Source organism: Anser cygnoides, chromosome 11, assembly GCF_040182565.1.
Source record: "Anser cygnoides isolate HZ-2024a breed goose chromosome 11, Taihu_goose_T2T_genome, whole genome shotgun sequence".
In the NCBI taxonomy this organism is placed as follows: Eukaryota; Metazoa; Chordata; class Aves; order Anseriformes; family Anatidae; genus Anser; species Anser cygnoides.
The window spans coordinates 9,352,428-9,375,097 of NC_089883.1; the positions used below are offsets into that span (position 1 = coordinate 9,352,428).

Genomic DNA, 22,670 nt, shown 5'->3' on the forward strand with positions numbered 1-22,670 from the left:
GAAGGGCCTAGAGGGGAAGACGTATGAGGAGCGGCTGAGGGCACTGGGCCTGTTCAGCCTGGAGAAGAGGAGGCTGAGGGGGGACCTCATCGCGGTCTACAACTTCCTCGCGAAGGGGAGTGGAGAGGCAGGTGACCTATTCTCTGTAAACACCAGTGATAGGACCCGCGGGAATGGCGTTAAGCTGAGGCACGGGAAGTTTAGGCTGGACATCAGGAAGAGGTTCTTCACCGAGAGGGTGGTCGCACACTGGAACAGGCTCCCCAGGGACGTAGTCACTGCACCAAGCCTGTCTGAATTTAAGAAGAGATTGGACTGTGCACTTAGTCACATGCTCTAAACTTTGGGCAGACCTCTGCGGTGCCAGGAGTTGGACTTGATGATCCGTATGGGTCCCTTCCATCTCGGGATATTCTATGGTTCTGTGACTAGAAGACAGGGGTTCAGTTTATAATTGCATCTTCTAAGCAACTTCCTTCCAAAAGTATATGGCATGGTGGCACAGTCACCGTGTAAAGGACAGACAACTTTAACTGTTGTCATTGACACGTCATCCATAGTGAGGTTATAACCTCATTGGTGGAAGGGAAGAAGGTTGAAACAAGACTTAAGTAGGAGCCTATCAACATCTATTCAGTGGTTCGTTACATTCAAGGCAAAAACTTCAGTGAGTGCTACATCCATGTAAACTATGCAGTTACCTGAGACATTTGGACATTCAAATCCTGACAAAACATGGCCATTATATTTTGCATAGGGCCTTGTGTACCAAATCTTAGTGGTTATGCCCTTCCATGACTTTAGCCTACACTGTTGCCATACATATGTCATTCTCCTGCTGAAGTCCTACCTTCCAGTCACTTTTTTTTTTGCCACAGAAAAGCTGTTATGACATGCAGAGAACGGAGAAGACAGGAGACAATCTGGGAAAAGGGAAATGGAGAAGGGAAAATAAAGAATTATGAAGACAGGAAAAGAGGAAACAGAAAATGTATACTTGACTATAAAATACTTCAAAGCAAGTGAAGCAAGAGGAGGAAAAAGCAACAACCAGGAGCAGTGAAGGAATCAGACTTACAGCAAAGTGCATTAGTTAACTATTCCAGGCATCCTATCAAATACCACATTCTTCCTTTTTTTTCCTTCTCTGCCTCCCCAGTGCATTTTGTGCATTGCAACAGCAGCTTTATTCACCTACATGTTGCTCAGCAGAAAGGCAAGTATAGATGACATACCTAAGGGCCATTAATTCATAGACTTCCCAACAATTTCTTTCTTTCTGTCTGACCGATTGTACAGGAAAGCAATAAAAGCAAATAACACATAACCATGCACACCCAGGCAAAGAAAAGCTGGATCAAAATCTTATAGCACATAACTCACACGCTGTAAAATTGTACCTGGGAAAGAATATCTCAGTCTGATCCATTACTCTCTCTTATCCTCTTCAATGCATCTCCTCTACTTTCATTATATATTCTAAATAACAATGATTTTTCCCCCCTTCTCTAAACGTACTGCTAACGATGATGAGAACAGTCTTTTAATTCATTTGGTTTCTGTGTTCCAAGATTCGCTCATATTGACTCTTTCTCATTGTGCCTACAGCACCTGGCATTACCCAGGCATCATCCATTCAGCCAGCTCCTGAACCACTTAGCTTCTAAAGTGAGGCGTACTTACTCTGGCACTGACAGAGCTGGAAAACCAGCTTGTCAATTTATAAATAAGCAGATCTCCTTTATAGCTTGCTTCTCACAAACTCAGCAGTTTCAGTTGGCCTGAAAAGGGAAAAAAAAAAAAAAAAGAAAAAGAAATTATCTGATACCTGATGAACTGACAAAGCAAACACTTTTGAAGACAGCCTTGCCTGCTCATGTCATTACAAACTCTGAGGCTTTGTCAGTTGTAGGAAGGATGGACAGGAGCAGACAATATCGACTTGTTCTTCAGAGAAGAGCAGTCTATGCTGGGTATGAGAGACGCTCCCAGAAGCATTCCATTACAGTCAGTGGGCTCTCCTCCCTGCACTGTGGACAGTCTGGGAAGCACTGAGGTATGAGCCACAGAGGATGATGGTAGGGGTGAAAAAACATTTAGAATAAACTGTAACATGGAAGGGATGGCTCTTTACACAAACATTAGATCCAAACTGATCTGACTGAATGATTCCTCTTGGTTCTAGAAACTTCTGTGTCGTTGCTCCCCTTGGTCCCTGACCGTCTGCTTGAAGAAGGAAAAAAGCAAAAGGTCATTTTCTCTCTCGGTCGTCACAAGAATTATTTTTATTAACTCGCCTTTGTGCAAAAGCCAGTTAGTTGGCTGCTTGGTACCAGGACAAGTGTTATGGCAACAGACTGTAATGTCTTGAACATGAGCCTATGGCAAGGATGGAAAAACAAAGCAAGTAAGGGAGATTGTATTTATTTAGACATTTATGTTTTCTCCTCCCTTTTTCTATTTGCTCTGTCTTCCCAGTCTTCCTGTTTTGTGACATCAGGACCATGCTATGCCCAGAGCAAGTTGGGAAAGAAGCTGTTTTATTAAGATAGTGCATGCTGCAAAACATGGGCCATTGCACAGGCTCCCAGAAAAACATACCAACGAAGGGTGGAAAGGTCTGTCTGTAACATCTAATATTCTGATTGTCTACGGAGGGCAGAACCCAAATCCCATGCCCTGATTCTTGCATCATCTAAAGGCATTCTGGCTTCTACCATTTTTTTAATTGCAAAGGGAATATGCTGCTGGGAAAATGAATTACATCTACTATAAATATTTTGGAAGGACCAAGGCATCGGCTGGGGTGTCGGAATCAGTGGAGTCATGTCAGTTTGTGCCAGATATAAGCTGGAACTTTGTTAGAAATTATGCAGAAAAAAATGGTTCTTGAAGAAAATCCCCAAAGGCTGTATTCTCTTAAACTTCCACTTGGAAATCCCAGCCATTTCACAGTCAGAAGGCCAGAAAAGCCAAATATTTAAATTCACTATTGTACTGTTGTAAGACTTTTTGTTTTATTTTTTATTTTTTTGGCCTTTTTTAAACAACAGTCAATCAGCTCATTGTCACATGGTTAGTTAACTGAGTCAAAGACCTTACTTGAACTAGCCTTGTATAACACTTTACTTCATTTCAGACAATCTAACTACTGTGTCCTATGTTAAGAGTGCACAAAAGTTTTTTAGTTTTTCACAGATGCCATGGTTACCCTTATTTCAAAACAACATCTGGAATGAGATGTTTTGAGACGGGACTCTGGGCTAGAAACGTTTAATGAGAACATGAAGGGAAAAGAAATCTCTTAAATGTCAGATAGAAAAACATCCTCAAACTTTTCATTTGGCATGACAAAAGAAGGGGAGCAGAAGGACAGAGTTGGCCTGGACTTGCAAATGACTTTTCCAGAACAAAACACATGAAAAATTAATCTACTCTCACCTGCAACACAAATAAATGTAAGACGACTCTTGAACCCTACCTTTGATTTTAATGTTTCAGCAAAGTAGATTCAGCTTAAAGACTAATTTTGTTTATAATGCACTTTCAAAGTGTTGGGTTGCAAAGGCCCTTATAAGCAGAGAAAGATTTTATTCACTGGCAGCAAATACACATTTAAACATATGTTCTAATAATGAGAAGGCACAGTTGACCTAGAATCCACCTGCCCACACACCAGACCTGTCAACCTTATTTTAGCAAATTTTCAGCATTTGCTACATTCAGAGCTATAAATCACCTTGCAAAAACAGCAGGACACATTAAAAGGGAGGAGGATACAAAACAAATACTGCCTTTACTTTTGGAACCATCAGCAGTATTTCTATGCATAAAATAACAAGTGAGACAGGAAATAAAAGACATTAAAGAACAAAACCCAAAGCAAATTGACTGCTGGAATGTGAATTGGTCAAATGTTTATTTTTCTAAAGAACAGCTTTTATTAATTTTCTGTCATGTTGCAACAACTTGGATGTGAATATAGTGATCTATATCCAAGATCCCAAAAAGTGCAAATGCTGACAACATACAGATATTTGCCACATGTCTCTGCAACCCAGTAATCTTTTTTAATTTTTAAGTAATTCACATAAATGAATTTTGAAAACTACTGACACACAGAGCCTATTTGAAATATAGATCAACATGTTAAGATGACTACAGATTTAAACAAAAATTTTTCCCAAGATTTTTCTGCAGTTCACAATGAATTTAACTTCTTTTCTTCCAAATGAGTAAGTGTATGCAACTGCTCTTAGAAAGAACATTCATATAAGTTCTGATTGCTGTTGTTTCACATATATGTCCCAAAATTACCACCCTAGCACTTGTCCCATTGTACAAAACACATCTTTCCCAAAGGACTTAAACAGTGCAGCAAACAAACAAACAAAAACTTCAGAGCCAAACCAATTGTACTTCTGTGAAGTCCTGAGAAACTGATGAGAGCCAAATGCCTTTCTGACAATTAGTTTACAAAGGGTTTTATAAATACTATCAATGCAGCAGCTGAGCACTATGAGCAAGTTACTGGAAGAGCAGGAGCATAACTGATGATGTTCTTAACAGAGACAAGTTAGGGACAGTCGGAAAAGGCCCACCATTAAGTTAAAATCATAACTGAAATGGAGAAAGGAGAACAACTATGCAAAGTTCTCCATGTGTGTGCCTAACCAGTACCAGTGAGAGCATGTCAACATATTTCAAGGGAGCGGTACACAAGACTAAGGGATCCTACCTTTAATATCTATCTTACATCTTTTATGCTTTAGAATTAGCACACTGCCCTTCTGAAAACCTTAAAAATTTAATGGATGCTTCATGTTTGCAGAATGTAGCCTGTAATTTCTTACTAGAATCATAGAACCATAGAATATGCCGAGTTGGAAGGGATCCATAAGGATCATCAAGTCCAACTCCTGGCACCACACAGGTCTGCCCAAAGTTTAGAGCATGTGACTAAGTGCACAGTCCAATCGCTTCTTAAATTCAGACAGGCTTGGTGCAGTGACTACGTCCCTGGGGAGCCTGTTCCAGTGTGCGACCACCCTCTTGGTGAAGAACCTCTTCCTGATGTCCAGCCTAAACTTCCCCTGCCTCAGCTTAACGCCATTCCCGCGGGTCCTATCACTGGTGTTTACAGAGAATAGGTCACCTGCCTCTCCACTCCCCTTCGCGAGGAAGCTGTAGACCGCGATGAGGTCCCCCCTCAGCCTCCTCTTCTCCAGGCTGAACAGGCCCAGTGCCCTCAGCCGCTCCTCATACGTCTTCCCCTCTAGGCCCTTCACCATCTTCGTCGCCCTGTATATGTATATATGTATACTAATGTATTTGTATACTAATATATATGTGTACATATATATACATAAATATATGTATATATATACACATATATATGTATACTAATATATAAAGCAAAGAACAAGTGTAAATAAAGTTAGCTAACAATTTTTGCTACTCAAGATCTGACATTTGAAGACATTAGAATTCTAATCTTTGTTATGTCACCATGCTGAAGGATTTTAAAGAAAAAAAGAACATTACATAGTCCCGATTTCAAGCATGTATTTTCCAGATACTTACTTTAGGTAAAAAGTAAATACAGAAGCTCCAAAACTAATACTAGAGTTCAAACAAACTGGTTTAAAATGGAATTTTGTCCATACTCATGCACTTACCTATCACTCACTAGAAGTACTCTTCTTGAACAAAAGAGGCTTCGTAAAATTCAGACACTCCTCATTAATGGCAGACAATCTGGAATGCAAGCAAACCCACAGAGTTAACAAGTCGGTCAATACAAGTATAGCCCTTATCCATTACCTACTGAATTCAGCCTGTAGTGAGCGTACGGCTCAAATACTTCTTTCATTCACACCCTTAGATTTACTCTGGCAGGTCTCAGAATGGGAACCAGGCTTCAACAGCCAGGATGTCAATGACCTTTATTGGAATTGTTGTAAATTCAAAGTTTGCCTTTGCTGTCAGTCAGGTATATTGTGATCCCGATTGATCTGTGGTGAAAGGGCATCATGGTTCTAACCTTCAGGGCTGGATGAACTCTGCTTAGAGCAGAAATGAAACCCTAGTGATGCTGAAGAAGGTGATTACATAGCTTTCCTTGTGCTGCCAGAAGACTTTAAATCACTGGAAATAGTTCATGGCACTCTGACCAGGGGATTCTGGAGCAATACTGACAGTCAATTGCCATATATTGTGCACAAGACAGCAGTCCTGACAACGGCCTGTCCTAACGTACGAAATGTGCTTTCCCTTCAGAAATCTATACCTCAGTCATACAGATCTCTGGGAACAAGCCTGGATCTAGGACACACTGAGGACCCTCTTCACTTTGTGGAGTATGGAGAGGCTGGTGGGGGCAGGGAAAGTGGATTTAGTAGGGAGGAGAATGAGTGAATACTTGAATTAGGAGATGTAACTGAGCAAATGGAGAAGAAATTGTGCGCTAACTTCCCAGTTTCCTTTGTTTCTTCAGAATTTTGAAGTGTTTAAGCATTTGTGCTACAGGAGTGTATTTCCTAGACGGATGTGTTGCCCTTTGTATGCTTAGTCAATTCATTCCTTGCTTTATTTACTCATATGACTTAAGACTATTTCTCTTTCTGTATGCCCACATGTTAATGATTCATAACTGTGTTACAAATGTGCTTACAATTAGTCCTCCAGATGCAACACACAGACTACAGCAACCTCCGCCTGGAGCAGACAAAAATCTTCCACTGTTGCAGTCATCTTTGCTCCCCTGCCCCCTCCTTAACAAGTCAGCAGCTGGGGTGGAGCTTCCAGTGTTTTGTATACACTTATTTTTCATTCAGACATCTTGTGTTTCTGGAGTATTTCCTTTTCTGGTGTATGTTTACTTTTCCTCCCTGCCTTTTCTTATAATAGTTAGCATAGGCAAAATTTGTCTAGTTACTATGAAAAGTGTATTATCGGTTCTCTTCCCCTCTGTGCAGAGGCACTCTGCTGTAGTACTTCCCTCTTTTAGACAGAAGCCACTGATGTCCTAAGGAAAACAACTTTTTCTAAACACTGACTCTATAATGTAATTATTCGTTCACAACTGCACAGTGTTATAAAGGCCTGTTACTCTTAAAGGCAGCCTGGTTCTAAGGACATTTTCTGCATTTCTTAAAAAGGCTCAAGATAAGTAACTTTTAACATCCTTGGTATGTTTTCTTTCAATGCAATCTTTCATCTTCCTGAATCAGGACAGCTGCATCTGCAGACTGTGTACAACCACAGGGAACAGCAGCTCAGGAATCAAGCTCTCTAGGAATCCAAACTGTGCACCTCTCTGGAAAGGGTTCACAGGCTGCAAGGTACCTGCTGGAAGCACAGCAAACAGGTACAGTATGTATGGAGTTAGCAAGCTTATTAGGGAGCTATTTGTCTGCATGGATTTTGCATGACCATGACAAGCACGGGTTATTTTCTACTGTCATGGTAGCCTGGTTGAGCATCTGTCTACATACAACAAGCTGGCCAGCATGGGAGCTTCCAGGCAGGGAAATGCAGGAAAAGGGAGGGAATGGCTCACGCTTGAGCTCTGCCCCCATAGGTAGTACAGATACTAGTGGCTTGAACCATGTGGCACTGAGAACTTAAGGCAAAACAAGAGCCCTGATAGTAAAGGTAGAGTAGTTAGAGCCCAGGAATGCTTGCAAGTAAGAGTATTCATGGTCAGGACAGTGCAACCAGGCACATCAGGGTATCCCTGGGTGCCTGGAGCAGGACTGCAGCCATACAGCAACAACAGCACCTACCATGGCTTTATTCTAAGGTACGCTTCAAGTCTAAACTGTATCAATGGATGCAGCTGTACATGGAAAGGTAGTTGTTGACCACCAGGACTGAGCAGAAGGGAGTAGCAACAGGAAGAAGTCCTAGCAAGGGGTGGGGTGCATCATACATCAAAACATGCCATGGCAGCTCTGTTCAAGGCAAGGGGAAAATTGCAGTTCACTCCTTAGTAAGGCATGTAGCACACTAGTGCTATATTGTTCTTTGTCTGTAAAATTATATGCATGCATGTTCCTTTTTTCTTTATTTTTTTTTAAAGGGATGGTCGTCTGAGCCCAAGGGACGAACTATTAACACTAAATGGACAATCACTTAAAGATCTGTCTGGCAAAGAGGCTGAAACTCTCATTCAATCATCAACACGGCTGGTGAACATAGTGATGGCTAGCAAAGTAAGCATGAAAGTTGTGTTTTTCCCTCCAACTGTGGGGTGATTTGACAACATTTACTTGAGAGAGATGGGGAATTTGTGCATCAGACATTTGAAGAACATGTTTTTGCTCTTCCTGACAAAACCCCAAACCTCTTGTGGTCAGACTCTGGTAGCTTTCAGCATAGCTTTTTCCCAGATAAACAGAGGCTATGGGGAAGCCAAGGCCCTGGGAAATTCTAGCAAAGGCTGTACAATCCCTCCTTTTAGAAACCAATTGATTGCCAATTTTCATTTGCCATTTGGAAGTTGAGCAAAGACAGAAGTGGATTAAAGGAAGATCCATGAATCCAGAAAGCAGGCCCTGTACTGAAGTAGTGAGTTTGTTCTTTTTATTTATTTATTTATTTTTTTTTTAAATGTACGGTCTACAGCTAGGAAGTTCTTGGGATGAATGTTACCGGAGTCTGCTACAGAGACAAGTCATCTTCTGCTTTTTAATCTACAGTTAAATCACATAGAAAGCTCTGGTATAATCCTGGAATGAGAAAACAGTCCTGACTGAAGCTGCTATCAGGTCTGGTACAAAGTACCTCTTTCTAAGATTGTAGTGTTGTGAACTGTCTCACACAGATGTCTACTGGATTCTACCAAAATTTTTGTTTATTTTCACTCCTTTAAATGCCTAAGTGGCCAGAGATGGACTATATTAAACTATTGTAGTATAGTACCACCCAAGATGCAGCCAGGGGAACTGTGCATTTAAAGACAAATCTGCTACAAGATACTTAAGGTTAACAGTAAAGGCTTTTCATGCAAGCTAGCTCATGAGAGAAACACTGCAAAAAGCAGTTTCATAATGCTTCTTTAAGGATCTGAGTGGTTTTTTTTTTTTTTTTTTTTTTTTTTGTTCTGAAAAGCTCCCTAGAGGAAGGGACCAGAAAGCCCTAGTAGGATTTAGCTACTTAGCAGATGTCTCCACCTGCTGTCGAAAGGGAAAATTACCATTGCTTAGTTCATGAGAAACAGCACTACTGTTTGGCTTCTGGAAGAAAGGATTTGTCTTGGTTGACCCCAGACAAGGTAGAACATATAGATCCTGCTCTGATGGTACTCTATGACTTTCTTAGCCCCTGCAGAATATTGCTTACCAAAACCCTTTTATATTTGGAATTTTATTATACTTCAATCAGTTTCCCTTTATGGTCTGCATTCAATAATATTCTTCCTTTAACTGTGGTTCCTTCAACAATCAATGGCATTCGTTGTGTCACGACAGAAATAGGGCTATCAAAAACCATATATATCCAGAAGTTATTCCTTACATCAAACTGTTTTTCAGTTGTTATCATTTATTTATTTTCAAACTGTTTTAAAAACTTGTATTTAAAAGCCTGAAAGTGTTACCTACAAGTTTTTAAACTAATGGCCATAGTTTGAAGTACAAGTTTCCAAATAGAAGGAGCTGAGTTTTTGGAAAACACTAAAGCCTAGGCTGCAAAGGTTTTTAAATGCCCAGATCATATTTGGTCATTCTTCTAAGATCAGCAGGAGTTAGACACCTATTCACCTTTGCAAAGCTGGGTCTAAACATCTTCTTTTTGAAAATAATGACCTTCTAAGACAAGGAAAGCTTAGTACCCAAAAGTGCCAGTCACCTCCAAAAATTAGGCAAGTATGGCTACAGTTTACCCGTACATCAAAACATTAAGTCTCTCTGAATTGGCTGGGGATGTCCACTAATTTGCTGTCCATTCTGACTAAAGACCAGAATCTATTTCTATGTTATTCCTTTGGCAAGTTATAATCATGTTTTTAGCAAAGCTTTGAGCTGTGTTCTCTTTTATCATCCTATTTATTTTAAATAATTATCTTTGCTCAATGTTTTTGATTCAGATTGCAATTTGTGCAAGCCAAATTAGTAGAAAATTTATTTTTAAATTGAGATCACTTTCAATAATTTCTTGCAGTCTTATTATAAAAAGTCAATATGTGGAAGAATTTCTACTTAAAATGTCCCTGGTCTTTTTGTTTGTTTTTAAGGAAATGTCAACCTGTAAGGAAAGACCTTTGGAAATACAAAACGGTTGTTTTCTGCACAGTAAAGCCACATGTCAACGGACTCGCAGTAACTCAACCAGTAAGTTGCAAAGAAGTAATCTTTCTTCTTGTAATATTCGGGGAGCAAACAGCACAGCACTTCATCATGTGATGGTACTGCAGTGTTGAAAGAAATTGCAGCTGTTGTCCAGACGTAGGCTGGCATCCTCAGCTCTGAACTGCTGACCAAAAATCATCAGCGTTTATATTCACAGTATCCTACAATCTAGGGTGTTGTGCAGAAACTTTTTTTTTTTTTTTAAGGTGTATTCTAAATAAACCAATGCTCTTTTGGTAGGGAATGTTTGCTTTTACTATACTTAACACTTATGGCTACTCATGCAGTTAGAATTAAAAAAGATCACTCCCTTCGCAGGAATTTACAACTGGAAAAACATTTCTAAGTAAAATTTACCTGATCAGATCAATGTGCAGAAATGCCTAAAGCTAGGAGAAGTAACCAAGACCTTTCCCCATGTCCGTCAGGCATAAACCCATACTGGACAGGGGAAACAGACTGCACAGCGCCCCGGAAAGCCGTGCCCTTCAGAGATCGGCAGCCCCACGGTCTCCATACCAGTCGGAAATCACTTTCCCAACAGCTGGACTGCTCTGGAGGGAGAACCCCAGTAAGTACTACAGGAAATCACCTGAAAAACATACAGAATACACTCACATGAGAATCTTGGAATGATGCTGGCAGCCGCGCTTTCCACCAAAACGTGCCTTCCTCTCAAGCCCTGTCAGGGAATATGGCGCCAGAGACACCTCCTGTCAGGGAATATGGTGCTGGAAACGCCTCCTGTCAGGGAAGATGGCGCCGGAGACACCTTCTGTCAGGGAAGATGGCACTGGAGACGCCTCCAGTCTCTGTCAGGCCTGCTACCTCTGTTTAAAACCCCACATCTCCTCCATGAGGAGCAGGAGAGCGGGCAAAGCACTGTGCCAGCAAAACCCCTTTTCTTCAGCAGCTTCTCCCTCCCCTTGCCCCGGCAGGTTTTACAGTGTGTGTAAATCGCCCCGTGTGGTTTGCACCACCTTGGTAGCCACCCGGAGCCACCTCAGAGCTCACCGCTGAAGAGGCCCCTTCCTGGGCGTCTCCCCGCCGCTGGCCATGGAGATGCTCTGTGCACGTGGCTGATAAAACCCCGGCCTGAGCTTCGGGCCCTGCCGCCGTGAGCCTCCCGAGTCACCTCCGTTGGCCCAGACATGGCCACAAGCAGGTATGGACTTGCCTCGTGGCTGGTAGTCACTGCCCCTAGCTGTGTGAGACATCCCCCTTTCTACTCCACTGGCAGTCAGACATATTTCAACAACCTCATTAACAATGCCCCTTTGCTATCCAGGTGGATGCTAAGCAATCCACTTCAGGCCAGAAGAGCAGAGGCAGGTTAGAGGGCATGTGGGTATTTGTGGCTGAAGTCCCCAGATTCAAGCCTGGAGTGGGGTGATGGAGGCAAAGCTCATCACAGTCGGCTGCCACCTTCTGAAGCCTGGCTGGGGGACTCGTTGCTGCTGCCCTGCCTTTCCCTGGGCAGTCCTTCACCCTGAGGGCACCAGAGCCTGACTGAGGGCTTTAACAGGGGGGTAAGGAGGTGGCAAACTGGAGCACAAATCCCAGCCAAACAATGCCCATGCAGACAGACCCTCAGGGACTTGCTGGACTTCATCTTGCTTGAAGGTTGCATGTGGCAGATGCTGCCCATCCATCCACAGAAGTTCTCTGATGGCATCCCAGTTCTGGTTACTGTTCTGTGTACATCACACGCAGAAATACAAAGCACATCCTGCACAGCCAGAAATAGCTCCTCTCACAGACAGAAGCAGAGGAAATTTGAAGATTTCCACTTTCAGATTCAGGAGACCTGAAAAAGGGGAGTAACCAATCACATTGATGTGGCACTGTGCACTTACCAGAGTATATTTTTGGTCTTTCATAGGCACCTCCCTGTTCTTACTTATGTTCCCAATACCACGTTGAATAAATAAGCTTGTATTCAGGTCAAATTGAGCCTTATTTTCTGGTATATGTGAAAGCCTAATTTTTCACTGATGTTCCACACACTTTCACACCTGCTAGTTTCACTTTGCTGCATTAAAAAAAAAAAAGGTGTTGAATTTGCTTGGACTTTTAAATGAGTGCTGTTAACTCTGGCCCTGCTGAACCTTGTTCTTTGTGTTAGCTTTAGGTAATGACTTTTGTCAGTGCTTAAATTAGTTTCTAATTCCCAATTCTATGTTTAGTTAGGAGGTTTTCATTAAATATTTCATTAAAGGTTCATTAAAATGGGTCAAATCTCAGGGGCTGGAATTAATATATCTACTAGCTGTGTAATGGAGGGAGAAAGCACTGAGAAATTCCTTGTTTTGGTTATCAAGCAAAAAGAATGTGCTTCACCTGTTTCAGATGTAGAAAGAAACCTATTTGGTTGCTTATGGAAAACAGTGCAGAGTAGTTTGTAGTATGAAGGGCTTTTGTGAGCACTAATTCATATTTTTGGGGAAATGCAGAAAAGGGGCTCTGTATGTCCCATTATATTCTGTGGTAAAATGAGGGAAGAAGTTAGAACTTCTTGTTTCTTACTTCAGTTCTTAGAGGTAAATACCATAATACTTGTCTAGGACCCCTAATATCCATAAACAAGATTTTGGCATGGATGGTCAAGTGCGACCACAAAAATGTGTCTTTCTACACTATCACACAACCTCAAGGGCCAATTGTTTTAGTTTTGCTCTAGTTTAGTCACTACAGGGTAATTTCAGTAAGCAAGACCTCAAAGTTCAAGTCATGTGCATTTAAAGATAGCAAAAGACAGACCACCAACTGCTGAACGTACCACAAAAAAGGCCTGTTTTAGCATAAAAAGCCCTGACTACTCAGTGTGGTCTTCAGTTTCATGCAAATTGATCAGCTGAAGAAACAACCGGCTTCTGAAAATGAGAAAGATTTTTTTAAAAGCGCTTAGTAACATCAGTTATAAAGAAGAATATTTAAAATAAACAAGTTACTCTAATCTACATCAAAAAATATCTGGTTCTGCATTAAGAGTGTATCTATTTTTTTTAAATTATTATTATTTTTTTTTGTTCACAGGCAATTTCAAGGCCGTCTAGATCACTAAGTACAGCACAGCTAGTGCACACATCCTGTGGCTCACAGGCTTCAGTAATCTCAAACATCGTACTGATGAAAGGACAAGGGAAGGTGAGGCTGGTTCTGTTAATATAACATAAATGGAGCTTTAATTTATTTCCCAAATGTAAACTGCGAAGTTCAAGGAAATTACTTCAGGGTGTTTAAGTTGCTCCTTCTAGATTACCAACTAATATCCAGGCTTCATTAGGAGTGATTAGTTATCATCACTACCTTCTTAACTTACTGAAATATACCTGTGAAATGAACTGAAGCACAGTCTTCAAGTTCTAATAACACACTCACATCAAGCTAGCAGCATCAGTGCTGACGTTCACTGCTACTTTTTTTTTCACAGTTTGAGGTAAGCTCAAAATCAGACTCAGTGTCATCTGTGGGTTTGAAATAGCACAGCAACCATAGAGCTTCCTTCAAGTCAGATGTGAGCCATAAAGACCGTTCTGTTGAGAAGGAAAACAAGATATACCAGGAAACACACATGACCTCAATAAAAAACATTTGCAAAAACCACAGTAAAGTCTGGAGAAAGACAGAAGACAGTTATATCTAGAAAACTATTGTCACTGAAGATGCAGAATACAGAGAGTACAGAATACAGAGAGAATACAGAAGCTATGAACTTAAAAATATACCTTTTTGAACTTGTTGAATGAGGTTCTAAAGTTATTAATAACTATTTAAGTATTTAATATTTTAATTATAACTATTTAAGCTGTGAGATGACTCTCAGAAGTTATTCCATGAAGTATGATAACCATCATTTACAAAATCATCATTTATTGTCTGTGTTTTGGGATGATGTAAGGACATCATCAGCATAGTATTTTAATTTTTCATTTGAGAGATGTTAAATGGCTTCAGAGGTACAAATTAGTCTTGCGACATCGTTCTAAGGGTAGCAGATAGCATTTGACTTTTTATATAAGAAAGAAGGGAAAAAAAATAAAGAGAGGTGTCTACCTACAAGGAGCTATCAGCGTTGCTTAAGCTTACAAGATGCATTAACTCTGTTTGGTAGAGGGTAAGAGACAGCTGTCTCCACAAGATCTTCCTCTAAATGTCTGCAGTTAGTTGCAAGATCGAGATCTTATATGGTGGTTTTATTACTTTCGCTTATGGGAAAGTAAATCAAGGAAAACAACAGATAAATGAATCTCTGAAAGTCGCATACTGGTCCAATGTGGAAGGAGGGGGGATTTAGAAGCCTTCCTGTGTGTTTATAATTAGGAAACGATCATTTGCAACTGAAACAAAATGCAAATCATGAGAGTATTCAACTGAAATTTTAATTTGCTTTTACTACTGGCATATAGTTGTGGGTTTTTTTGTGAGTTTTTTTTTTTTCATGGATTATACTATTCTGTTAGCTAGTACTGCCTATATAGCTAATGCAGAAGACACTGCAAATAAGCTATTATGACAACTGAACTTAGGCTCTCACACATCATTTTTGTTCCATAAATTAGGGTCTGGGCTTCAGCATTGTTGGAGGGAAAGACAGCATTTATGGGCCAATAGGCATCTATGTCAAAACCATCTTTCCTGGTGGAGCTGCTGCTGCTGATGGAAGGCTACAAGAAGGTGGGAAAACCCTCTTCTCTCCCTTTTCCCACTCCAGATTCCCAAAGAATGATATCTAACAGCAGATTAAAGTAAAGCTGAAATGATCCATAAGCAACTTTTACATCTGCATCCATTATTGCATTTCCAAGTCTCCTTTTGAGTACGCTTATAATGCAACTTACTGCACAATATAGGAATAGTAACAGTGTGACTTCTTTTAAAAACAGGTGATGAAATCCTAGAACTGAATGGAGAATCAATGCATGGATTAACACATTATGATGCTCTACAAAAATTCAAGGTTATGTACTCTCCTTCCAGCACAATTTCACTCTTTATATGCAACATGCATGTTAAGTCAACCCATTCAATCATCTTTTCTTTCCAACAGGCCAAAAAGGGTCTTCTGACGCTTACAGTCCGGACAAGCTTCAGCACACCACATTCTGCTTCCAGCTACTTGTCACCCCACTTATGTCAGTCACTGAGCTCTAGTATATGCATAACCAAAGAAAACAGCTCTTTCAGTTCAGAAAGCACAACGTTCTCATTAAATGCTACAAAGCCCAATGACAGGGTAATAATGGAAGTTAGCCTCAACAAAGGTAAGTTCCAAAATTAATTTAGCACTTGCAACCAAGGCACTGATTCACAAAACACTATTAATTTAATATCCAAATCTTTCCTCACTAACCTGGTTCTTTTCTTAAGTTTTTCTTTCCTACCATACTAAAGTAGATCTCGGTACCTGCCAGTAGTAACAACTATCCTTCAACAGCACGTTTTTGAATACCATCTGTCCTCAAGAGCCAATCTTTATGTTTTCGTTTTTTTTTTTACTCAAGCATGTGATTGTCACATTCATGTCCGTCACATGAAAAAGTAAATCTCTTAGCAACAACTACTAGTTATTAAGCAGATTATGCAACTTTTATCCTTTATTATTCACGGATATTTTATTATTTATCCTTTTATTATTCAAGCAGCTTGTTTCATTCTTGAGAAGGCTTAAAAAGAAATAAAATATATACCTATCTTCTTGTATTTCTATCATCTATTTATAAACAACAACAGACAGGATGAAATACACTTTTAAACATGGGAACATCAAAATAACGAACAAAGAAAAGTCTATGTGAGGTAACAGCATGACTTATCAACCAGTATGGGATCTGGCATTAGCTTGCAAAAATGAATTTGCAAAAATCTTAAGCAGCATTATAGAATGCAGAAAGAGGATTGTGATGATACATCAAACAATGGCCACACATCGCACTTACTCCTTAATTTTTTAATTCCATTTCCTTGTAAAGACGTTTGAATTCCACTGTCATGAAAGATTTTTTGCAAAATAAACTTGCATCTCACCATGTTTGTGATGTACCAGTAATGAAATATGAACCGGATCTTGGATGGATAAAAAAAAAAAAAAGCAGTAGGAGCAGCAGCTAATATTGGATATGTAAAATTAATAAGCACAAGAGTAGGTGCCTGGTTCATTCAGAATAAGTTATTTAAACTGAAGACAGTTGGATAGTTTTAAAAAATACATTCTCTCCAATTGTTTGTTTTAACTGTTTCTTAACGCTTCTTTAAAATTATTACTTCTTTCAGAGCCAGGTGTTGGCCTTGGAATTGGGTTATGTAGCATCCCCTACTTCCAGTGTATTTCAGGGATTTTTATTCACACCCTTTCACCAGGTTCTGTGGCGCATATGGATGGGAGACTCAGGTAGGATAAAAACAGTGTCTTATGACAAAAGTTTTCCATTGTTCTGATATGTTTTATAGCTTTATATTTGACCTGATTGGGCATAGTGCTTTCTGGAAGTTTTGGGTTTACAGCACATGTGCTATTCTGAGTGTTTGAGCATGTATAGTTGTAATATCTGGGACTTCTAGAAACACAGCAACCCAGTGGCACTACTGTCTTTCATCTACACTTGGCAAGCTTTAGAGGACTTAGACAAGCATATAGAATTCTTTACGGAGAAGATTTCTAAGTGAAGCAATAAAAACAAATCTGGGGGAAAAACAAACAAAAAGTAGGTGGTATATTCTGGCTTGCATGGGCACTAATTTTTCCGTATGAAAGCTCTTCAAATTCTATCCCTTCTTGCCAATAAAAATAAAATTTACAAAATGATATTTAGTAGAAATTCACCTCATAAGATTTATGAACAAGTAGTCATGTTGAACATATTTAGAGTTGAATAGAACACAGCATTTTCAGTGAGGCTTTTTTTGATTTAACTTTGTGTGCTCTGTAATCCTCCTCTCTCTACATGCCCAAGAACTTAGCTGAAAGAACTGTTCTTCACTATTTGAAAGTTTGTGTGATATGAATCAATGGCTTCAGTAGGTCTCTCAATGTATGTAGGTATTTTCAGTAAAGCAGAGAAGAGTGTTCTCAGTTTCTATGCGGGCCAAATAAGGATTTCATCTGGAAGGATTCAGTCTAGCAGCCACCAGGATTACAATAGTTTGTCATTAGAATTTTTGTACTAGCAAGTTATTCATATGTAGCAGACATACAAACATCCTTTCTGATCTTAAGAGACCATAATACTAACAGAACACTAGCAGACCATAAAGATATGAAAAGTGAAGTGTTAACTGGATAGGAAGGAAGGAAGATGTAGGTGGAAACTGCAGCTGAGCTGCATACAGCAGAAAGATCACAGACACAAAGCGTGCATAGCTGAGCATGAAGTTCGTAAGTTGCATGCAACAAGGCCATAAATTGAAGAAAACTCGACATCCAACTCATTTCAATTCCATTTTCTGTAAAGGGAACAATGAGACATGGTGATTAATCTGTGATCAAGTTAGAGGTCAACCACGTGAATTTGCTTCTTGCATATTTTTACATGGGTGAGACAAGGTTGAGAGGAAAACAAAACATCTGTTCTGTTCACATCCTTTTTTTTTTTTTTTGTATCTCTGTAGGTGTGGAGATGAAATTATTGAAATTAATGAAGCATCAGTACAAAATATGACCCTTAATGAAGTTTATGCTGTGCTGAGTCACTGTGATCCTGGTGCAGTGCAAATTATTATCAGCAGACACCCTGAACCACAGGTAGCACTGTATTCTTTCTGATTTCCAAAAAAAAAAACAAACTGATGAACTAAGATTAGGTAAGAAAAGAGGTGCTAATCTACAAACAAGTGAAAGAATGTTGATAGCAAAGATTGTGATCCCTCTGTAAGCATCACTGCAAGTATGAGACAGATTAAGGTACAAACCTGAGATATGCTCTTACATATAATCATGTAAGATTTGAAGATTGATGGAGACTGTCTTACATAAATTTCTGTGCTGTGAATAAGAAAGCTACAGAAATAACATTTAAGGGATAAAACAAATTATATATCTTAGAACGATAAACTTTATTCAAGAAAGAATTCTTAATAAGAAGAAATAAGTTTTCCCTTGGAAGAAGGAACATACCCCTCCACCCCGAAAGAGGCGGGGGGGGGGGGAGAAAGATTTATACAGCCATCATCTTTCATACCGTAATTAAAATTTAGGGCTTGCTCAACCAATGTTTATTATTAAAATATCTTTTCTTACAATAATTTTCTACAAAATGCTTCCTAACACCAAGTACAGTACAAATGATAATGTTTAATTCATTGCATTAAATTATCATAAAAATTCAGCATTAAATCATCTTACACTGGTAAGTCCAGAATTAAATTTCTAGTGAAATATACAAAAGGACACTTATCTTTGACAGATCCCATTTTACCAAAACAACCGATATAAACAGCAGATGTATAGAGAAATTTCAACTATATTGGAATATATGCTAATATAATGGTGTGTACTTGCTTAGCTTTAAAATTATCTGATACATGATATAACTAGGTCTATTTATTTCAATTAGAGAACTTACAAAAATTAGAAAACTTTGTGAAAGGAATCAAGATTTAAATGTTACTCATCACACAGCAATCTTGTAAGAGTGTAATAGCATGATATTTCCTAGGTATCTGAGCAACAGCTAAAAGAAGCTGTTGCACAAGCTGTGGAAAGCAACAGATTTGGAAGGGATAGACACCAATGGAGTACTGAAGGTAAGGGGATGACCACATTCACTTACATGCAGTAATTTTGATTTTAGAAGATATATAGGATGAGTATGTGCTATAGTAGAATCCTTATAAGATTCAAGTTGCCTGGAGTCAGAAAGAAGAGGAGAGAAGCTCACAGGACATGACTCCTAACATGCCTCCTAAGATACGTTACTAAAGAATGAAAAGAAAAAGACATTTCTCTGATCCACAGCAAGAAAAAGAAATGCATTGTGCAAACAACTTCTTGCTCTTGCTTACCCTCTCCAGTGCATAATCACTGCTTAAAACTTTTCAAACAACTGTCAGGAGGTAACAAGACCGTGACAACAAGGAAGTAAATGTAACCGTTGACATTCACTTACACGCCTTTAACTCCTTTTATGGTGTGATGCATAAATCACAACTTTGCATCAACTGATGATGGCATTTAGCCACAAATTTAACCAACTGAATCTTAGAAGTAAGCCCTTTGCATGTATCTGAATAGCCATTTTGATCATGTTCCTGATACAGGTGTTAAAAAACTAGACACAAGCTGGCATGGAAGACACCCATGTGAAAAACATATTGAAAAGAACGCTGCTTATTGCAACCGCAGGGCACAGAAGCTAATGACCCGCTCCAGCAGTGACAGCAGCTACAACCCTCGGTCCTTGTGTAATAATGGAGCTGCATACCAACTGTGTGACTTGAAAGAAAGGGTACATAGCATTGATGTACCAATTACAAGACAGCCTGGCCTGCTGTACTCATTGTCTGGAAATAATTTGGAGAGAAATTCCCCTCCTACTTGTAGTGAAGGAGGTCGACCCTTGCAAAATGCTAAGAAACCAACAGAGATTCTTGTTAGAAAACCTAAATCATCAAAGCCCAAACCTCCACCAAGGAAATACTTTAAGCAAGACTGCACAGGAAATGACCAGTGTAATGCAGACAGAAATGAAAAGCTTGTATCCGAAGTGGCTGTATCACCTTCTGCAAACCTTCAGGTAAAGCAAAATTTGCAAAATTTACGTGTGTGCATTTGTGAGTGAGGCAGGGGAAGGAGTAAAGCAGAGAGAGTGACTTCAATGATAACAGAAAGACAGGGAAGAAAGAATGTGTTTATGTTTGTGAGCACTGGGGGAAGGGTATGAGGTTCTGTTTTGAAAATAATAGAGAAAGTATCTGAGTAGAGCCACCTGGGTTCTAAACTTGATGTTCAAAACTGAAGCCACAATGCAGAGACGTGTCTGAAGGAAATTTGATTCCATATCTGAGAATGTGAGTCTGAATCCCAGTTAGAACAGCCTCAAGAAAAAATCCACATTGGCATTCCCTTGGAACATGTGCCACTGGTAGTATCGAGCATTCTGTGCTCCCAGTGGGACTGCAACAGTGAGGTTCTGTGGGCTGGGACTGGAGGAGTTTGGACTGACTCTGATATCAGTTGCTATGGTTCTTCCTAACTTCAAAATTCACAGAGTCATATAATTTGCGAAGCAGAGAAGCTGTGAAACAATTGCTTTGTTTCACCACTGGACTTCTTTTGGAAGAAAGCACTAACAATATGCAGCAGGTAATCCTGGGATTTTTTTTTCTTTTTTTTTTTTTTGGAGATGAAGACGTATTAAATAAACCCATATAAGTTATCAGGTACACATTTGTTGATGAGTATTTGAAAATTAAGTGCATATTTATACATTACTGAATTTCAGTTCCTTCTCTTATCTAAGATAAAATAGTAAGACACAGTGTTTCACATTTGCATGAGTGTGCAGGATTGTGAGATACGCATGCTGAAACAAAGTTGTGGTTTGTTTAAAAATGGAACCTCTTCCCCCTGAATTTAATGTCAGTAGAAACGAACAAATCTCAATGCAACGCAAAACATTTCCCAAGCTGCACAAGTCAAAATAAACTGATACAGCTTAGACTGAAGTCCAGGTATAATGTTAACATCCAAGAAAGTTTCAATTCAGCACCTCATGTAAGGTGCTTTTCCCATCCCCTAAGAAGAGAGCAGTAGAAACATTGTCATCAACAGCTACTAGAAAATCACCTATCAAAAATAAAATTCAGGGAAGCTAAGTACTTGTTGAACGTATCTGCAAGCAACTTATTATCCTTCACCCCTCAGTTATTCCAAATGATAGGGAGAAAAAAATCCATTTTAAGATCAATAAAGTCTTTGAAAAGTCAAGTTTCTCTGTTAATGAAAATAATTTCCTCTAGAAAGAAGGCTTGTATATCTCAGGACAATAGTCCTCTGTCCCACAGAGACAGAGTTTCATGTCAGAAAGTATTTTAGATCATTAAGAGGTTTTATTGCTGCCTTTTCTTTTTTTTTTTTCTTTCCTTTATTCTCTAACCTTTTTATACTAGCCAGTTTGAGGCCTGCACACCATAGTTTTGTATGGGGGTTCTGCAGACTGTAAGGTTGCTTTTTCATAACCAAGAATGATTATTGATTAATTGATGTTTTTGACCGTGCTTTAAACCGCATCGATACAGTAGCTATAATTCCTATCAGTAGAGAGTAAGCTCAAACTGCACGTTTGGGTACAAAACAAAATGGTACTTCACTTACTGAAAGTACAATGTCCATACCTAACAGCAATGGAATACAAGCACAACTTTCAAGTAGGCCCCTAGTAAGTGTGGAGGAAGGTTTTCCTAGATCAAGAAAGCTGCACCACCACCACCACATTACGGAAAACTTAAAGAAATCTTCAGTTACTGATTTTTTTCAGGACACAGACAGACCCTGGTTGGTTTTGCTTCCTATTTGTAATCCTGTAGTTTAACTACAAAGAGGGCGCTTCCAGCATCACAATAGAGGAGATGGCAATTTAGTGTCATTGCTAACAAAGGAATCAAGTAATTTCAAGAGCATCTGTTAACGGTGCTGAGAATAGCATTCATTGTAACCTCAAATTAATCCTCTCACAGTGTTTCCAGCCAAGAACATGAAAGGGAGAGTTCTGAAGATGCAGTAATGATTTAACTTGTCCTTCAGGGCAAAAGGTCTTCAAGAGAAAAAAACTGGTTTATGGTGTTTTTGCCGTTGACTAAATTTTTGGGAAGTTAACTGCATTTTTTTCAGTTTGTTTACCAGTGTGCCATAAAATACCAGGCTGGGTCTCTTGAAATACAGAAACAGTTAAGTCATATGAGAAATACATCTCAAGCAGAAGTGAAAGCTTGATTCCTACTCAGTATTTCTTTTCAGATTAGAAGTAAATGAAAATATGTTTTTCTTCAGATTCATGTAGTGTGGTTTGTATAATTACATTCTGACATGCTTCAATTTCCTGTTTGTTCAGCAGGAAGTTAGAGAACCAATGCTAGAGGGACATCAAACAGACGTAACTCACAGTGTCTTCACCACTTCTCCTACAGCATATCATGCTGAACACACAGCAGCTGTTCCGGCGGGCAGAGATCAAGACAGAAAAGCAAATTTAGGTATGTTTAATGTGACGCTTGCAGATGAAACTAGCATTTAGTCTGGGCTGACTTGACCTCCATCTTTAAATGTAGACTTCACCCATGTTTGTAATTTTTTGGGTGAACAGATGAAATTTTAATCCATTG

At 39.4% G+C, this 22,670-nt stretch overlaps 1 protein-coding gene and 1 long non-coding RNA gene across 13 annotated transcripts in view; one reads left to right on the forward strand and one right to left on the reverse strand.

Moving 5' to 3' along the window:
• LOC106043380 (uncharacterized) overlaps positions 1–13,475 on the reverse strand; it is a 41,630-nt gene extending 28,155 nt beyond the window's left edge. For 2 of the 4 annotated variants that reach the window (XR_007166147.2, XR_010834123.1), the window contains exons 1-2: positions 10,710–10,824; positions 5,679–5,757 (exon numbers count right to left, since the gene is read on the reverse strand). This is a non-coding gene — a long non-coding RNA (uncharacterized lncRNA). Of the gene's footprint in view, positions 1–1,683; positions 1,784–5,678; positions 5,758–10,709; positions 10,945–11,940 lie in introns of those variants that run through there. The other 2 variants (XR_010834122.1, XR_001211653.3) reach the window with 2 other exon arrangements.
• IL16 (interleukin 16) overlaps positions 1–22,670 on the forward strand; it is a 47,725-nt gene that overhangs the window by 17,003 nt on the left and 8,052 nt on the right. For 4 of the 9 annotated variants that reach the window (XM_048071894.2, XM_048071896.2, XM_048071892.2 and 1 more), the window contains 13 exons: positions 7,233–7,369; positions 8,084–8,216; positions 10,238–10,334; positions 10,781–10,923; positions 13,389–13,499; positions 14,915–15,029; positions 15,239–15,312; positions 15,403–15,616; positions 16,626–16,743; positions 17,961–18,093; positions 19,007–19,094; positions 19,608–20,083; positions 22,400–22,541. In XM_048071894.2, coding sequence (XP_047927851.2) covers positions 7,233–7,369; positions 8,084–8,216; positions 10,238–10,334; positions 10,781–10,923; positions 13,389–13,499; positions 14,915–15,029; positions 15,239–15,312; positions 15,403–15,616; positions 16,626–16,743; positions 17,961–18,093; positions 19,007–19,094; positions 19,608–20,083; positions 22,400–22,541 — 1,981 coding nt within the window. Of the gene's footprint in view, positions 1–7,232; positions 7,370–8,083; positions 8,217–8,752; positions 8,772–9,139; positions 9,278–10,237; positions 10,335–10,780; positions 10,924–11,377; positions 11,518–13,388; positions 13,500–14,914; positions 15,030–15,238; positions 15,313–15,402; positions 15,617–16,625; positions 16,744–17,960; positions 18,094–19,006; positions 19,095–19,607; positions 20,084–22,399; positions 22,542–22,670 lie in introns of those variants that run through there. The other 5 variants (XM_048071901.2, XM_048071893.2, XM_067003570.1 and 2 more) reach the window with 4 other exon arrangements.